This window comes from Lycium ferocissimum, chromosome 9 (assembly GCF_029784015.1).
Source record: "Lycium ferocissimum isolate CSIRO_LF1 chromosome 9, AGI_CSIRO_Lferr_CH_V1, whole genome shotgun sequence".
NCBI classification, from domain to species: Eukaryota; Viridiplantae; Streptophyta; class Magnoliopsida; order Solanales; family Solanaceae; genus Lycium; species Lycium ferocissimum.
The window spans coordinates 53,403,633-53,420,215 of record NC_081350.1 but is presented as its reverse complement, the minus strand read 5'-3'; the positions used below and the strand labels follow the sequence as shown (position 1 = coordinate 53,420,215).

The 16,583-nt window shown below is 35.6% G+C and overlaps 1 protein-coding gene and 1 long non-coding RNA gene across 5 annotated transcripts; one reads left to right on the top strand and one right to left on the bottom strand.

Moving 5' to 3' along the window:
- On the top strand, positions 1–2,731 carry LOC132029370 (uncharacterized). Of its 2 annotated transcripts, none has more exons than XR_009407787.1 (4): positions 1–544; positions 653–721; positions 976–1,104; positions 2,443–2,731. It is a non-coding gene; the product is annotated as an uncharacterized LOC132029370 (long non-coding RNA). The 2 variants fall into 2 exon arrangements; XR_009407788.1 differs by having other exon boundaries at positions 653–771.
- A 3,143-nt stretch (positions 2,732–5,874) lies between these two features.
- On the bottom strand, positions 5,875–13,524 carry LOC132031284 (transcription factor GTE3, chloroplastic-like). Of its 3 annotated transcripts, none has more exons than XM_059421187.1 (6): positions 13,349–13,524; positions 10,611–12,569; positions 10,465–10,507; positions 10,250–10,330; positions 10,050–10,121; positions 5,875–6,505 (listed from the first exon to the last, which is right to left on the bottom strand). In XM_059421187.1, exons 2-5 carry the CDS (start codon positions 12,546–12,548, stop codon positions 10,072–10,074), a joined length of 2,112 nt encoding a protein of 703 aa, XP_059277170.1. In that variant the 5' UTR covers positions 12,549–12,569; positions 13,349–13,524; the 3' UTR covers positions 5,875–6,505; positions 10,050–10,071. The 3 variants fall into 3 exon arrangements, with proteins under 3 accessions (XP_059277170.1, XP_059277169.1, XP_059277168.1); XM_059421186.1 differs by having other exon boundaries at positions 5,875–6,497; positions 10,250–10,348; positions 13,349–13,518; XM_059421185.1 differs by having other exon boundaries at positions 10,250–10,348; positions 13,349–13,516.
- Between the last annotated feature and the right edge of the window lie 3,059 nt (positions 13,525–16,583).

Sequence of the window (16,583 nt, the reverse complement as noted above, 5' to 3'; positions counted from 1 at the left end):
GAAATGCTTGGTTTGGTAATGTATATAATATTTAATAAATTTCTTTGATGACGTGGGATCGGGGTGCAACAAAAATGATCAGAAAGTTGGCAAATGATTTAAGGATTGCTATATTTGAGGTATCCTACAAACTCTTTAGCAAAATAAGACCAGCGACGTGTAAAATGTTATCATTAGCTCACTTATAGTAGAATAGGACTGAAGGCATGTTTAAAGAATAGTCAACTGTCATGATCTAATCAATGTTTCTGTACTTTTAGTGTCTTATTTAAGTATTTGTTGTAATATTTGTGTAGTTGGCTGTGGGGAGTGCTTTGGAGACGCTGTGCAGACTGATTAGTGATGGGAAAATACATATAGTTGGGGTTTACACAGTGTTTCACTCGCTCCACATTAGGATACTCTGCACGATTAGTACTGGCAGTAAGAAATCATCAGGCCATTCTTTTCACAAACAATAAGGAATTACAACGAGCCATTGCTGACCTTGCTTGGCTTCTCGAAATAACCATGCTTCTTAACAGTGTTCAACCTATAATATCAAGTGCTGCTTAATGCTTTTATTCCATTTTTACTATTTCTATTGTTGAAAGTGCCTTCGTCGTTTTGTAGTTCTTATTGTGATCTGCTTGTGGCAAATATTTTTTTGCAGGTGTTGCTATTGGAGGTGGATGGCAAGGTTTAGTGGTTTATATCTAATTGGGATCTTACTATGTTTTTGGTATTCCCCTAGGATATACTCTTGCTTATATGGCTAACTTGGGAGTCGTGGTAAATAAATTCTCATTCTGAAAGTTGCATATGTATTAAGTATATCAAAGTGTAATCTCAATCTGCATTTGTAAGCATCTTTTATGGGGAACTACTGGTGTTGAATAGGAAAAACTTTGTACTTTTGCATCTCATAACTTTTTTCAACCTAAAAGAATTATGAGAGAAATTTAATTTATTCCAATTTTGGATTTTATCTTGCAGGGTCTATGGGGAGGAAAGATCCACAACCTCACAAGTTGGTAGTAAGCAAATTGGTTTATTGCAGCGATTCACGTCTTTTGGAATTTCAATTCTCAAAATGATGGCTTATCATTTCGTCTCTCCTTCATGGTACAACCTGTTGTCTCTATTTACTGTTCAAGTCTAATAAAGGTCCTTACATTTTATTGCTTTTCTGAGAGACTTGCTGGTATATTTTTCTATGCTTTAGTAGTGACAATGGTCGTAGTTGTTGTTTTTGTTATTATATATGTATTTAATTTGCTAATTGTTATTCATGATCTGGGTCTTGGGTGATCTATGGAAAGATCATTCGGCTAAATCATGTCATGTTTACCTGCAAATATTAACCAGTTATGGCTAAATCATGTCATGTTTACCTTAATTTGCATTATATTTTTCATCGTATAGAATTCATATTGGAGTACAGTTTAATAACTTAGTTTTCTTGAATGCGAGCGGTAGTGCATTGCGCTACGTAATCCAAAATTCTCGATCTTTGGGTGAAGAAATCTTATATTTGTTAAACATTTCTGCTTGAGATTTGTTTATTTTCTTATGTTACTTTGTAGTATTTTGCAATAAAGAAAACTATGTGGAAGAACACTATTTTCTGTGGTTATAAGGGACTTTGGTCTTCACTTCAGAAGATGGAGAACTGAGAGTGTCCTTTTAAGGCATCCAAATATATATGATGTAAGTGCCATAGGTCCTATACACGCCCAAAGAAGAAACGTTATAGTAAGGCACCATGAAGCATCTCAGCGGCCTATGGACGTAAATGTACAAAAAGCATAGTTGTGCATCTCTTTATTTACTCACAAAGCTTTAGACTTTCACTTTTTTTTCCTCAAAAGAGGCTGTAATTTAAATGAAATTTTATTGAACACAGATGAAATAACATAAATAGAGTTGGATGACCTCTCAGATGAAGGGAATATTAGAGGTGAAAATTTCAAACTTTATGAGTTCTATTGGCATAATCTCTTTATAGCAAATGAAAACATCATGGAGTTAAAAAGTTCCCACTGACTTTGAGTGCTTTATATATGAATCCACCTTAATCTTTTTGATGGTACGGGGAGGTCAACTCAGTACTCATATGAGAAAACAAAAAAATAATAAGATGGATCATGAAGAACATAAGGGCTAATTGGAAAAGATTAGGCAGCAGATTTGTTAATGGATTTGAGAAGTTGTCAATTTTTAATTTGTTATGATGTTTCCTTTATGAAGTTCTCTTGAGCCGAGGGTCTTTCGGAAACAGCCTCTTTATCTTTCGAGGTAGGGGTAAGGTTTGCGTACACTTTGCCCTTCCCGGACCCCACATTGTGGGATTTCACTGGTTATGTTGTTGTTGTTTCCTTTACGTGTTGCATTGGTTTCAAGACAGTTGTCATGACTTATGATGTTCTCTTGTGTATGTGTGTGTGTGTGTGATGACTACAGGAATCATAACCTTTCGAAAAATTTCTGGGAATATGAGATATACAGAGCGAGGGTATCACCTCTACTGCTGCCCAAGAAAGCTTGGCCAATTTTTGAGTTGTAACAAACCAAGGAGGAGAAGGTCTTGCTTACTCTTATTAAAAATTTCTTTTTTATCTTCTTTTTGGTTACTTAAAAATACAATTTTGATGTAATTTTTCATTGCTAGACTTACAATCTCCTGTTGGAACTACTATTGGTCAAAAGAATTTACATTCGTGTGGTGCAACTTTGGCAACTTCACAACGGATCATTCAATATATTTATTTCTTACAAGACCTTTATATTATTTTATTCATGAAAATTAGCTAAGCATCATTTGTAATAAGACTGATCCTGAAAAATGAGAATATAAAATTTCTACAGTATGCCACACATGGTTCATATACATTTGTTTCCTTAGATTATAGACTCAAGATACTTTAAACTTACCCCTTTTGGGTATGACTTGTGTATCGATCTTTATTCTATTCCAGGTTCTAATTATTTAATAATCGTAATTAATAATTTATACATATTCCAACAAAAATTCTAATCAAATATAATTGGAAAACACCTTTGAATTCTATTCTAAGAGATCATGTAGAGATAAAAATACCGAATAGCCTAGTCTAGACGATAACTAAGACTTTACATAGTTTTAGGTATCGCTAATAATCCATACCAAATTTAGAAAGGCATTAGGTATTCTGGCAAATTAATATATTACGACATTAGCGGAAATCCAAGGAGTAAATCAAATGAATCTGCTTAATCTATAGGAATTAATGAACTCCCTAGTTTATTTAGTTTAGCTTTTCGTCATTTCAAGAAAAGATGGTTTTATGTAGGAGTGAAATATCATTTTTTTGCGCGGATTACCCTTCATTCGGGGTGGTCTTTAATATCAAATTTTTTTAAAGCTTTTCCTTCGATTATGGGTTTGAACTGGATTACCCATTCATTCAAGGCAAAATTTTGCAAATTTCTGCCTTGCGAATTTTTTTTAAAAATTTTCAGTGAGGGTGAGTCTTTAATTTTTAAGGGCAAAAGTTAAAGACGCCAATTTGAGGGGCAAAAATTAAAGACCACCCGAGCGAAGGGCAATCCTGCAAATTGTCCGAGAAATATAATATACGATGACCAGAAGAAGAAATAATCTATGAGTATGGCTAAAGTGTCCCAAAAAAAAAAAAAAAACGCATTATATCCTACTTTTCAATTTCTAGTTACTTTGGAACAAACTAGAAGATATAAAGGGATTTGAGGGAGGAATTTTCTTGTTTGTTCCAAAGTAACGTCGTCTTACTTGTATTCCTCCGTTTCAAATTTATGTTTCTTAATTTATTCATTTTTTGGGTTTGACCGAAAACACCCCTCGGTCTTTGAATCCCGACTCAATTAAAAAAAAAAAAAAATCGAGAGTTACGCCTTATAAGGCAGAATTTTGTTCTAAGTTATACCAGACAAGGGTTAAAGTTATTCCTTAAGGCATGACTTGCCTTACGATTTTTTTTTTTACTGTTTGATTCTACTCAAGTTAGTCGGCTAAAATTTTGTCGAAATCGTGCCTAATTTTCTCGCCTTGCAATTTTATTTTAATACTCTGCTGGGGTTTGAACCCAGAATCTCACGGGTACTTTCGGCCACTTAAAGTGCCGAAGGGCAAAAATTAAAGACCATCCCCGAATAAGGGCATTTGTGCGAATGACCCTAATTTAATTGGACACGAAATTTTAAAAAGTAAAGAAGACTTTTGAATTTTATGACTTAAAAAAATGATTTGTAAATGGTTTTTATGTGAGTTGGAAGTAGTAAAAGGGGAGGGGTATATGGGTGTTTTTGACATCAAAATCCCTCCATTTTCAATAGTTTATGGGTGTTTTTGACCCTTTTCCGTAGTATTTATTACCAATCTAAGTTTTTAATTAGTTTTTTTTTTTCCCTGAACCAGTAAAGGATATCTTATATCTTGTTCGAAAACTATATACTCCTGGCATGGTTGAATATCCGAGGCACCTAGCATCAACAAGCCCCTGACACTAGTTTTTACGTCATCAAAGGTTTTCAATTCAGTCTTTCTATCATAGTTTGATTGGAAAGTAGTAGCAAATTTATTTGTGTTGGAGGCATACCAAATTTATTTGTGTTGGAGGAAGTCGTCTTGCTTATTGAGGTAGAACTAAAAAGTCTCCAAGCTAGAACGGAAAATATGATATCTCTGTCGTTAGAATTGAATTATGATAAGGCATGTGCTATTAAGGAAATCTTTCTCTCAGAATTGCACTATCACGAGGAGCGTTATGAATGTTGATCAGAGAAAGAATTCACCATGAAATTGTAATTGATCAAATGTACAAGGTAAGGCAATCTACACCAATTCGTGAAGATATATTAGATGTGTTACCAAATGATAAAGTATCTATACCTCAAGAGCGAAACAACCTTAACATGATGATGCACGTTAAAAAATTTAAACTATATATATATTTTTTTTAAAATTAATGTTTGAAATGTAAAAAAATTATGATAAATAATAATCGTGTTATTGAGTCTTTTTTAACAATTCATAACAGCCATGTTAGTTGCTGCTGGTCTAATCAATTTTCAATCATTCAAGTACTTGCGTCATTTGAAATAATCCAGATAGATATTCTTCACATATTTTAATTTTGAAAAACTAGACATTACTCTTAATACTTAAATTACTCTTTAATAAATAAAAACAAATATTTTCATAATATGTATATCATCAAAGTTTTATATTACTTTATTCATAATTTACACGAGATATACGCGTGCAAAACACGTGTCCAGAAACTAGTGAATTGAAACGCAATGAATACTATTTATCATCCCATGATGTTTAGAAAGGAAAACTTGTTTCATTATCCATGATATTAAGAATAAGCTAAAAAGATCCATTTGTAAGAGGGCCACTTTAATACTTGAAACATCAAATAGTAAAAAATAATAATAATAATAATAAAAAAAAAGCACTCCTACAACCAGCTTCTTTCTCCTCCCACCCCCGGTGTTCCCCCACCCCCACACTCACTTAATATACCTTTTTTTTTTTTTTTTTTGGTAAAGAACTCACTTAATATACCACTACAGGATCTTCCGTTACTTTTGTTTTGTTGGTATTGCTCTCATCTATTATTACACCACCTCAGCAGTTGGGACCCCTAACCTTTTCTATCTATTTGTCAGATCATAAAAGAAGGATCATACGCAAATCCGACTGTTCTTATCGGTCCATATTTTCAACAAATGTTTATTTGGACCTAAAATTTTAAACCATAATAAGAGGGAATCATATACCACTACCCTTGTGAACTTTCAGATCATAACAAGAGGGGGATCATATACAACACTCCGACTGTTCTTATGCATGTCCATATTTTCAGAAAATCAACCGAAGATCCCTCAGGACTCATTCTTTAAGTCCAAGACAAAAGACCAACATACACAGTAGACATACAAGAAGTTTGATTTGTGAGCTTCACTGACATTCATCGAATCAATCCTCGTTGCTTCTACTTCAGGGGAAAATACAAATAAATTTTTTGCAAAATGGTGCCCGAAAGATGAATGGGAAAATATGTACAAACCCTCATTGTCATTTTCACTTAAGATCCCTAATAATTTTTACAATATGCAATCCTACCACCATACTCGGCTTTCTACAACTACAACCAGGCCAGGCTGCAGGAGATCACACAAGCATACCTAGCTTCTCTGTGTGCAATGATATGAATAACATCTCAGCACATGCTCAAGTCAAACTGGTTAAGCAATCTCAAATGACTACCAAAACCAATCTCTACTAGAATCCCATTCGAACAAAAAAGAACACTTTGTATGGAGATAACATCATAAATAATGTTAAGAATGAGATGTCCGATCCTTCCAAAATCATCAAGATAAGGCACTTCCATGATAAAACTTAAAGTTCTTGATTGCAGCCATCGTTCAACCAGAAGGGAACCTTCAGATGAGTACACAGCTATCTGCACAAAATCCATGAAGAATTTCTGCAAAACTATAAGATAAACAAAATTCCTTAGAACGTCTCGTGAATGTAGGGAAGAAACATCACAACATTGTTAGAGAAAATTAAAATATTGGAATAAAACAGCAAATAATGACAAAGATACATATAGCACTTGACCCAAAAAAAAAAAGCAGTCCAGAATAATTAAGGGCATACGCACTATTAATGACCTTCATTCATTTACCCCCCTTCATTAGTAGCTCCCTGCAATCACATTTCCTATGGACTAGACCAACCCCCGCCCTCAAATACTAAGTCTTAGCGATATATCCAACAGTAAAAGAATGAGATAATGGTCAAAAACACACCTGAACTATCGCTTTTTTTGTGAGTTTCCTACCTGAACTATTAGGTGTGCGAGTTTCTACCTAAACAATCACCAACTATTTATCAAAACACACCAGATTATTATTTTTCCCTGATGAAGAGAAGAAGAGATTCTCTCTCTCACACACACACAACAAAAAAAAAAAAAAAAAAAAAAAGGATTGTAGAGATTCTTATTCTCAATAATATATTGATCCAAAAGAAAATAATCTCTCTTTTCTCTACAATATTCTTATTTTAACACGTTATCAAGAGACTTTACCGTCTCAAGAAATTATTTTGAAGATTAAGGTAATGCTTTTCTTCTCTCTAATCTATGGCTAATCTTATGAAACTTGAGTTAGTTGCCCTTGATATTTCGGGCAAGAACTACCTCTCATGGGTGTTGGATGCTTAAATCCATTTGGATGCAATGAGTCTTGGGGACACCATTAAGGATAAAAATAAAGCATCAAACCAAGATTGTGCTAAACAATGATAATCTTGCGCCATCACCTTGATGAAGTTTTGAGAATTGAATATCTCATCATTAAGGATCCATTGTTTTGTGGAATAGCTTGAAAGAAAGGTACGGCCACCTGAAGATGGTCATCCTCCAAAAGGCACGGTACAATTGGGTCCATCTAAGGCTACAATACTTTGAAGTCTATTTGTAAGTACAATTCTGCGATGTTCAAAATTACTTCTTAGTTGAAACTATGTGGAGTTAAGATTAGTAATTTTGATATGCTGGGAGGACGTTCTCCACCTTTCAATATTGTTGTATCGGGAAACTGTGCCCGTAATTGGATTATTCATTACCTTAAAGTGGCCATACCGTAATCAAATGGGCATCCATCAAAGAGCCTGGAGATTCTTTCAAATAATGAATTTTCTTGTTCTTGTACTGGTTGTGATCAAGGCAAGTTAATCGTTAGACCATCGCCAACAAAGGTTAGGATTGAGTCCCCCGCCTTTTTGGAATGTATACATGGGATATTTGTGGGACCGATTCACCAACCTAATGGGTCATTTGGATATTTTATGGTACTAATAGATGCTTCTTCTAGATGGTCTTATGTGTTCCTATTGTCATCTCGCAACCAGCTGATTGCAAAATTATTGACACAAATAATTCGATTACAACACAATTTCCTGATACCACAATATGTAATCGAATTAATTTGACATCACAATCAAAGGTATGGCCATCTTTACGTGGTCATACCTTTCTTTCAAGCTATTCCACAAACAAGTGGATCCTTAACAGTGAGATACTTAATTTTAAAAACATCATCAAGGTGATGACAAAAAAATATCATTGTTTTAGCACAATATTGGTTTGATGTTTTATTTTTATCCTTAATCATGTCTCCAAAACCCATTGCATCCAAATGGATTTCACTATACAACATCCATGAGAGGTAGTTCTTGCCCGAAATATAGAGGGCAACAAACTTAAGTTTCGTAAAATTAGTCATAGACTAGAGGGAAGAAAAACAGTACCTTAGTCTTCAAAATGATTTTCTAAGATGGTAGAGTTTTGTGATGATAACATTTTAAAATAATAAAGAAGCTAGAAGAAGAATATTGTAGAGAAAGGTAGACAGAGAGATTATTATTTCTCTTGAGAGATGAAAATACAATGAATAAGAAAACCTCTATTTATAGGGAAAAAACTAACTTGGTCCCAAAGTAACTAACCCTAACTTTTCTTTTGGATCAACATATTATTGGGAATAAGAATCTCTACAATTTTTTTTGTGTAAGAATCTCTACAATTCTCTACATCTTTTCTTCTCTTTATCGGGGGAAAAAAATCCGGTGATCCTATAAAAAGCAAAAGGTCTTGTTGCCAAACGTTCAGAACTACTCTAATTGAGGATAAATAAACATATGGCAAGGTCATTCCCCATATATCTTCTATGCTTTCCCCCCACTAAGTTCAAATATTTACCAAAAAAAGATTAAAATGTAATAAGACCACCAAAAGGGCAAAATCCTACTATTCCGGCTCCATTTCTACTGTATTTATCAAACACTTCTGAAGGGTAGATAGAAGGCCCATTATCCACCGAGGTTCGAACCATGCCCCACTTGCTTGAAGATGCGACTTACATTGAAAAAACACCTTTTTTTTTGTATTACATATCAGAGCTTGGAACCACAAGTTTGGGGATTAACATCTTAGTTTTAAAATCAATATTTTCCTAAAATTGTCATTTAAAGTTGTTGTAAATGTGATGGAAGTCTTAATTTTAAATTCACTCCTATTCAAACTGAGTATGACAAGACATTAAGAGGGTATTTGGATTGGCTTTCTAAAAATAGCTTACAAGCTAAAGGCAAAAAGCTATAAGTTGGGAATACTCAACTTCTTGGCTTTTAGCTTATTTTTGTACTTTTTGGGCCTAAAAGTATGTGCTTAAAAGCACTTTTTATCTTTCCCAACACCACAAAAAATAGAAGAAAAGCTTAAAAGCCGAAAAGCACTTAAAGCCAATCCAAACACCCTCTAAGACTTCTATTACAAACACACCAATCTTACACTGTCTACATTGAATAACAAGGCAGTCACAAAATTGTCTAACTCTGTAGGTAATTTGGTAATATCATTTATGCGCTAACCTCTTCATCTAAGAAATATCATTTAAGCACTAACCTATTTGGTATGAGAATATTTTTGTAATTAAAGGGTATATATGATCTTTGGTATATACAATTTTTCAGGTATCAACTCAAAATAAATTTCTCATCCAGCCAAATCACTTTTTACTCTATAATTTTATAGATTCTCCTTTTTAATTATTCTTCCTTTATTCAGTTAGCTAAATAGTATCAACATTATCATTCCGGAACTTCTATTTTTTTTTCTATAATATTTAATCTATAAGTCTTTCTTAATAAAAACATTTATTTATTGATATGGAGTACACACACAAAGCTCATGGCCAGATAACTAGTAGTAAGATAAGTTAAATTGGGTAGCATTACAACTATTTAGCTCTCAACAATCTTATCTGAAAATATTTATTTAAGAACTAGAGTCACATACACCATCAAATCAAGTCCCCCCTCCACTCAAACTGCCATATGTCAACCTTCAATTATTTAATCAACAGCATAAAGAAAAGAATTTTGCAAGAGCAAAACTAACCTTAAAAAAAGTGCAAGTCCGCAGGAAATAAGAAAAAAAAATTAAGGCACTAGCTAACTGACTCATCACCTGCGCTAAGTGGCCTTTCGCATCAACTGCCCGCTTCTGATCCATCACCAGAGGAACTATCACTATCGGAATCTACAACGATAGAGCAGAGGCTATCAGACACGTGCTGTGAACTACTGGTTGCAAAATCAAAAAAATTAAGCATGCGACAATTATCGTGCAGTTAAAGATGAACATGCAAAAGATTAAATTAGTATTACCACTTGAGGATGACCCTGAATCGCTGCTAGAACTGCTTGAACTACTAGACCTACTTGCATTATCCACCTGTCTTCCAGCTTCTGCATTTGTAGCAGGACCTAGTCATATATTTTTTTTTTAAAAAAAAAGGAACAATGTACGATTAGTATTTTCTACCTAAAGCATGAATCCTGATATCAATCTGGGAAAATAGTCACATGTATAAAAGGCTTACCAGTATTATTGTTCAGTGCACCAGCAACCATAGGGGCAGAGTTCTGCAAAGAAAGGCCACAAATTAAGAAACCCCTACCAGACAAAAATGTAAAAAGAGGGACGAGAATTTTTTTTAAAAAAAAGAACATCTAGATCAAAGCTCACCGAAACTGGAGCAGTCCGTGCAGTTCCTCTGGCCTGCAGAGCAAGTTCAATTTTTCTCCTCTGCTTGCTTAAATTCTTTCTGTAATTGGTCACAAACCTATCAAGCTCCCAGAGGGTTTCCGCATCAACACTGTCTATGTCTACTTCGATCTCATCATCATGTTGACTAAGTGATGTGTTCCTCTTCTTAATAATCTGAACAATAGCATCAAGCTTTTCTGAAGGTAAACTCTGAAGATTTGTGCTGAGTCTCTGCTTTTCTTCGTAGGTCATATCCCTTTTATTGGGATCATTTGCTTTAGGTTTCTTAGGAACTGGTATCCTACCAACATGAGCAATACGCGACGGCTTGGACCTGAAATCAGCTGGTCCAGTCATTGACTCCGACCTATCCAAAGTCCTTCCTTGGGGAGCAGGTATCCTTACTTGGGGAGCAGGTGGAGCACGGGCAAAGGGAGAAGGGTGTGGGACCTTTCTTGAAGTGGGGGTAGGCAAACCTGCATCGTGGTACATTTGATGCCTCCAATCCGGATTACACTCGGTCTCTATAACAGCCCACCTCTCTTCAAAAATCTTTAACAACTGTTCCGCCATAACATGAACATCATGTCCTTTAGGATTATATGTCATGGCATTACGAAAGACGAGTCTTACATCCTCAGCAAACTCCCTGGGAGACTTGTACCAATTCTGAGATAGCCTAGTTTTAATAGTGCCTAAATCCATAGGATGCTTAATGATATCAAGATAATCATGCAACCCAAGAGCCTCCACATTCACTGGCTCATTAAACACCCAACCATGTTTGTGTTTCATTAACCTCTGAAGCACATTGCTGCATCTCTTAAACACCTGATTTCTATGCTTATCAAAGCCAAATGAATAGCCCTGCTCCGACTCGCCACTGTGCTTCCTTCCAGCACCATTTGGCTTCAATTTTTTATTGCTTTCCGGAGGCAGTCTATCCTTCCCAAGTAGGAACTCGGAATTAGTGTAATACTGATTGGCCTTCGGGGTCCTCTTCTCCTTCTCCACAAATTCAGCAACTCCATTATTGCTTTCCGCAACTGCAACCCTTGGTGGTGGCTGGAATGGTCTCAATTCAGGGTACCCCACCAAACCCACCTCGGAATTCACTCGCACTAAAGACCTACTATTCATCACACCAATATCCATATATTGTGGATGACTATGAGAATTAACACCACCGCCAGGAATAGCGCTAATCCTACCAACATTATTATTAACACCACCATTAATAGTACTAGTATTATATGTGGTGGTCAGCTGAAGCTCCTTGGCTTCAAGCTTCGTAATTACAGTCCTAATCTGATCAAGCTCACCTTCTAACGCCCTCCTAAGATCTCTAATCTCATCTCTCGACCTTCCTCCCGTTAAATTAATCCTAACTCTATCTTCAACCCTAGAAATTACCGGCTTCACTGTCGCCTCCCGGACTTCCCCAATTGGGCCACCACCAACCTCAGCGACATCTCTACCATCTAAATCTACCACCGGTGATCCACGGGTATCTTCCTGCAAATCTCCACCATTTATCAATTCCACATGGTCACTATCCCTTCCATCTTCCAAATTACGAGGAGACGAATCCTTCAATTGCGGTTCCGCCTCCTCCTCCTCCCGGTGCTGTAACCGCTGCTCCGGCGATTTTTCCGCAGATTTCGCTTCCCCGCTCTCTAGGGTTCGCGAAGATGGCTGTAAAACATCATTATTATTATTCTCATCATTGCCACTCCCCTCGTTGGAGGTAATAACATCTGGCAGGGCGGAGATCAGGGCGGTGGCGGTGGTAGCTGCGGTATCGGCGGTGCTCGGGTCAGTTTTTTCAATCCTTCGACGCTTCCGGGTATAAACTTTTGTAGGGTTTCCCCAACGTAACCTTTCTTTGTAATTCAAATCATCGGCATTTGAAGCCATACATGAAATAGTACCAGAAACCTGAAAATCCAGCAGAATTATCGAAACATCTTCATTAAAAAAACTAGGGTTCCTCAGAACCCCATGAATCATATAATCATAAATCGAAACCCTAACTCGACAGATTGGAAAAAAAAAAAAAGATTCAATTTTTCAGAGAAATCAAACCCAATAATATCATAAATCTGAAAAAATCCTGCAAAATTAACGTAACATCTTCAAAAAAAAAAAAAAAGATCGTATAACTAATAATTTGAAACTCTAGCCCGATAGATCAAAAAAAAAAAAAAAAAAAAAAAAAAAAACAAAAACATTAAATTTTTCAAGAAATCCAATCCATATATGACATCAAACCCAAATAGTACCAAAAATCTGAAAAATAATAATAAAAGCCTAGGGTTTCTCAGAACCCCATGAATCGTAAAATAATATATCTTGAAACCCTAGCCCAACAGATCAAAAAAAAAAAAGATTAATTTTTTCAATAAATTAGAGCCATACATAAAATCAAACCCAATAGTACCAAAAATACGAAAAATTTATTCAAAAACTAGGGTACGTATAATAATATATTTGAAACCCTAGCTAGCTCGATAGATCGGAAAAACAAAAAAGATTCAATTTTCAGGGAAATTGAAGGCGGTACGGAAACTAGGGTTTTTCCGAATAAAAAACAGTAAAAAAAAAAATTACAAAAGTAAAAAAATTAATAAAATTAGGGTGTAAAAAAATTAATAAAATTAGGGTTAAGAGAATTGGAGAGAGAGAGAGAGAGAGAGAGAGAGAGTTGGATTGATTACCTGTTGAGAGGAGAAGTGTTTTCGGGTATTCGGTTCGGATCCGAATTCTACTCTGCCTTTGATTTTTGTAAGTTTGTCTTTTTAAATTGTTGTCACACACACGCGCTTCTCGTGTCTCACTCTATCACCTGTGTAATGTGAAGTTGTTGTTTGCCACGTCAGATATTGGAACATTGTGGGATTATGGGGTACTTGAGAAGGTCGGTTACGCTCCTGTGTTGCCTTTGGACTTCGCTACTCGTGCATAAAGCCAATTTGGAAGAGTTTTTTTTAAAAAAAAAAGAAGTTAAAAATGGTGTAATTGAACCTCCATATATAATTTTTAAAAGGTACGAAGCTTTGTGAGTGAAAAAAATTTACTTGAAAAGCTAGGCAAGACTACTTTTTCAAACTTGAAATTTATCGTCCAAAAAAAAAAAAAAACTTCACGCGCTTGTTGTGTCGAGTCAATCACCTGTTTAATGTGAAGGAAGCTGGGGCGGAACTACGAGGGTGCAAGGGGTGTCAATCGAACCCCCTTCGTCAGAAATTTACACTATATATATACGGTCAATTTTTTTATTCATGTATAAATATTAATGTTTGCATCCCCTTAACGTAATGGAGAATTCAGTTCAGCGGCTGAGGTGCCAACTATTAAGCCCGTGGTTGCGGGTTTAATTCTGTGTAACAATAATTTTTTAACCTTTTTCATGCAGTCCCTTTTTTTTTTTAATTTTAACTGAAAGGACGTCGAACTCTATTTATTATTTATTATTATTATTATTATTATTATTATTATTATTATTATTATTAAAAAAATGTGAGCCATTTGGGATAAAAGAATCCCTAATTTCAAAAGGTGTTGCAAAGTAAAAACATCATAGCTTTGTTCTTTGTCAAGCTGGGCTACTGGCTGCTGCCTTTTTTGTTCAAGATCCTTTTCTCTTGTTCATTCTCCGTGCCTGCTCTGTCATCTTCTTCGGCCTTCGCCCTTGATGATGGCTTCCTGTTCCAAGGGTTTTCTTTTTTTCTCTTATTTTTCACCATACTCAAAATCACAACAAACCCATTATTGTTTCTTGTTAGTTGTTAATCAACCCATTTTGTGAAATGAGTAGCTGACCCATTTTCCATCCATGAACCCCAAGCCTTAATTGTTTTAATTCTTAAATGTTGTTTGTTTGCAAAATTGGTCTTCCAGATATTTATTTTTAGCTGATAAAAGAATCAAAGTGTAGATTTTTATTTAGTAATCAATTCCCTTTTATCTGTGCGGGATTGTGGTTAAGTTGTTTTCTTTCTTATTGAGACATTTGGTGGGGTTTTTATAATATAGGATAATCTGTAGGCATTTGACATGGGATATGCTTAAGATTACTGATTGTTTTTTGTTGTATTGCTAAATACAAGATTTTGAGTTTTTATTCTCACAGTTAGATGTCCTTAAATAGGCTTTGTTTTATTTGCTTTTAAGATCGACATTATGCCTTTAATTCTACCTAAATTTTTATTTTATAATTCAGTCTCAAAGGTCAATGAAGAATTACTTTATCAAAGTTCCAAAATCAAGTTTGGACTCTCATGATCAACCTAATCCAGAAGAAAATGTCAACCACTTAGAAGTACCATTGCTTTCTTCTCAGGAATTTGATTTGAATTCTTTAAAGCATGATCCGGGTGAAAGAACTCAAATCTTGGACTTTCATCCAAATCATCGTGATGTTATTCGAAGAGAATACCTTAGGAGAGGTCCTTGTCAACCTCGGCTTAAAGAGTATCCTAAAATAGAAGTTTCTGGATACATGCGACGTTTTAATCCTCAGTGGTTTAGTGAATATTCTAATTGGTTAGAGTATAGTGAAAGTAAAGATGCAGTCTTTTGTTTGAATTGCTATCTATTTAAAGACTATATTATTCATTAAGGTGGGGGTGATGTATTTTCGACCATAGGGTTTAAGAGTTTGGAAAAAAAAAAAAAAAAAAAAAAAAGAGTCTTAAAAAACATGTTGGTGGCCGAAATAGCATTCATAATCAGGCAAGAAAGAATTGTGAAGATCTAGAGCGACAAGAACAATCTATTCAATCTACACTTGTGAGGCAAGATACTCAATTTAAGCATGAGTATCGGCTCATGAATCGCTTCTTCGATTGATGTTGTAAGGCTTCTTTGAATCAGGGATTGGCATTTTGGGGTCATGATGAATCTAAATCATCACTTAGCAGAGGTAATTTTCTTGAAACTCTTTCATGGTATTCTGAAAGGTGTGATACTATTAAAGATTTTGTATTGAAACATGCTCCACAAAATGATCGGATGACTTCTTCAATGATTCAAAAAGAAATTGTGACTACATGCAAAATTGAAACAATTAAGGCTATCATAGAAGAATTAAATGGTGATTACTTTTCCTTGTTGGTTGATGAATCTTTTGATATGTCGCACTGTCACGACCCAAACCGATGAGCCGTGACTAGCGTCTGACCTCTAACAACCAAACACCCCTATACTCATATCTGAATCTTACTAGACATCAAGGGCCCATAATAGCATAAACTGATCTCATAAAAGGGGAAACATCAAAACTCTGTACAATCTGCATACATATACAACATGCGGAAGAACAATGCAAGCCGGCCAAAGCCGCTACATATCGTACACAAAAGAAGAGCAGCCAAGGCTACATCATACGACTACTACATATAGCGTCTACGGAGACTTCCCCCGGAACGAAAGTCAGAAAGGATGGGACGTGGCCCCGTCATAGCCATATGTATACACGTCTCGGGCATACCAAAGCGGCGATCGTAGCTCGGGGATCAAATGGAGCGTCGACCACCGGTAGATCTAGAGGCCGGGACCGCTGTCTGTTCCGTTTGCGGGCATGAACGCGGCCCCGAGACGGGGAGTCGGTACGGATAATGTCAGGAGTATGTGAGCATAAGAACAACATATATACATAAGAATCATGGATAAAGATCCGAACTCATAACACGAAACTGGACCGACTTCATGTACTTGTATGAACTAGTATCTTTAAATACCGTATAAACGTATAATCGACAATGCCTTGAGTAGGCCACATAATATGCATGCTCATACCTATCAATGATGGTCACGCATCTGTGTGCGTATGCGTATATAACGCACGATATGCGTGCGTATATAACACACCGATGTATGTGCGTATATAACGCACGTAGTTCACTATGGCATCTCATCATATCATATTGGCTCCTCTATGGCCATAATCAA

What these genes read in the sequence shown, in the direction of transcription:
- LOC132031284 (XM_059421186.1), bottom strand. Translation starts at nt 12,548, where the DNA reads ATGGCTTCAAATGCCGATGATTTGAATTACAAAGAAAGGTTACGTTGG. An exon ending in TGCACTGAACAATAATACTG is followed by an intron (nt 10,349 to 10,464) that starts GTAAGCCTTTTA and finishes ATATATGACTAG; the next exon opens with GTCCTGCTACAAATGCAGAA. An exon ending in TTCAGGGTCATCCTCAAGTG is followed by an intron (nt 10,122 to 10,249) that starts GTAATACTAATT and finishes CTATCGTTGTAG; the next exon opens with ATTCCGATAGTGATAGTTCC.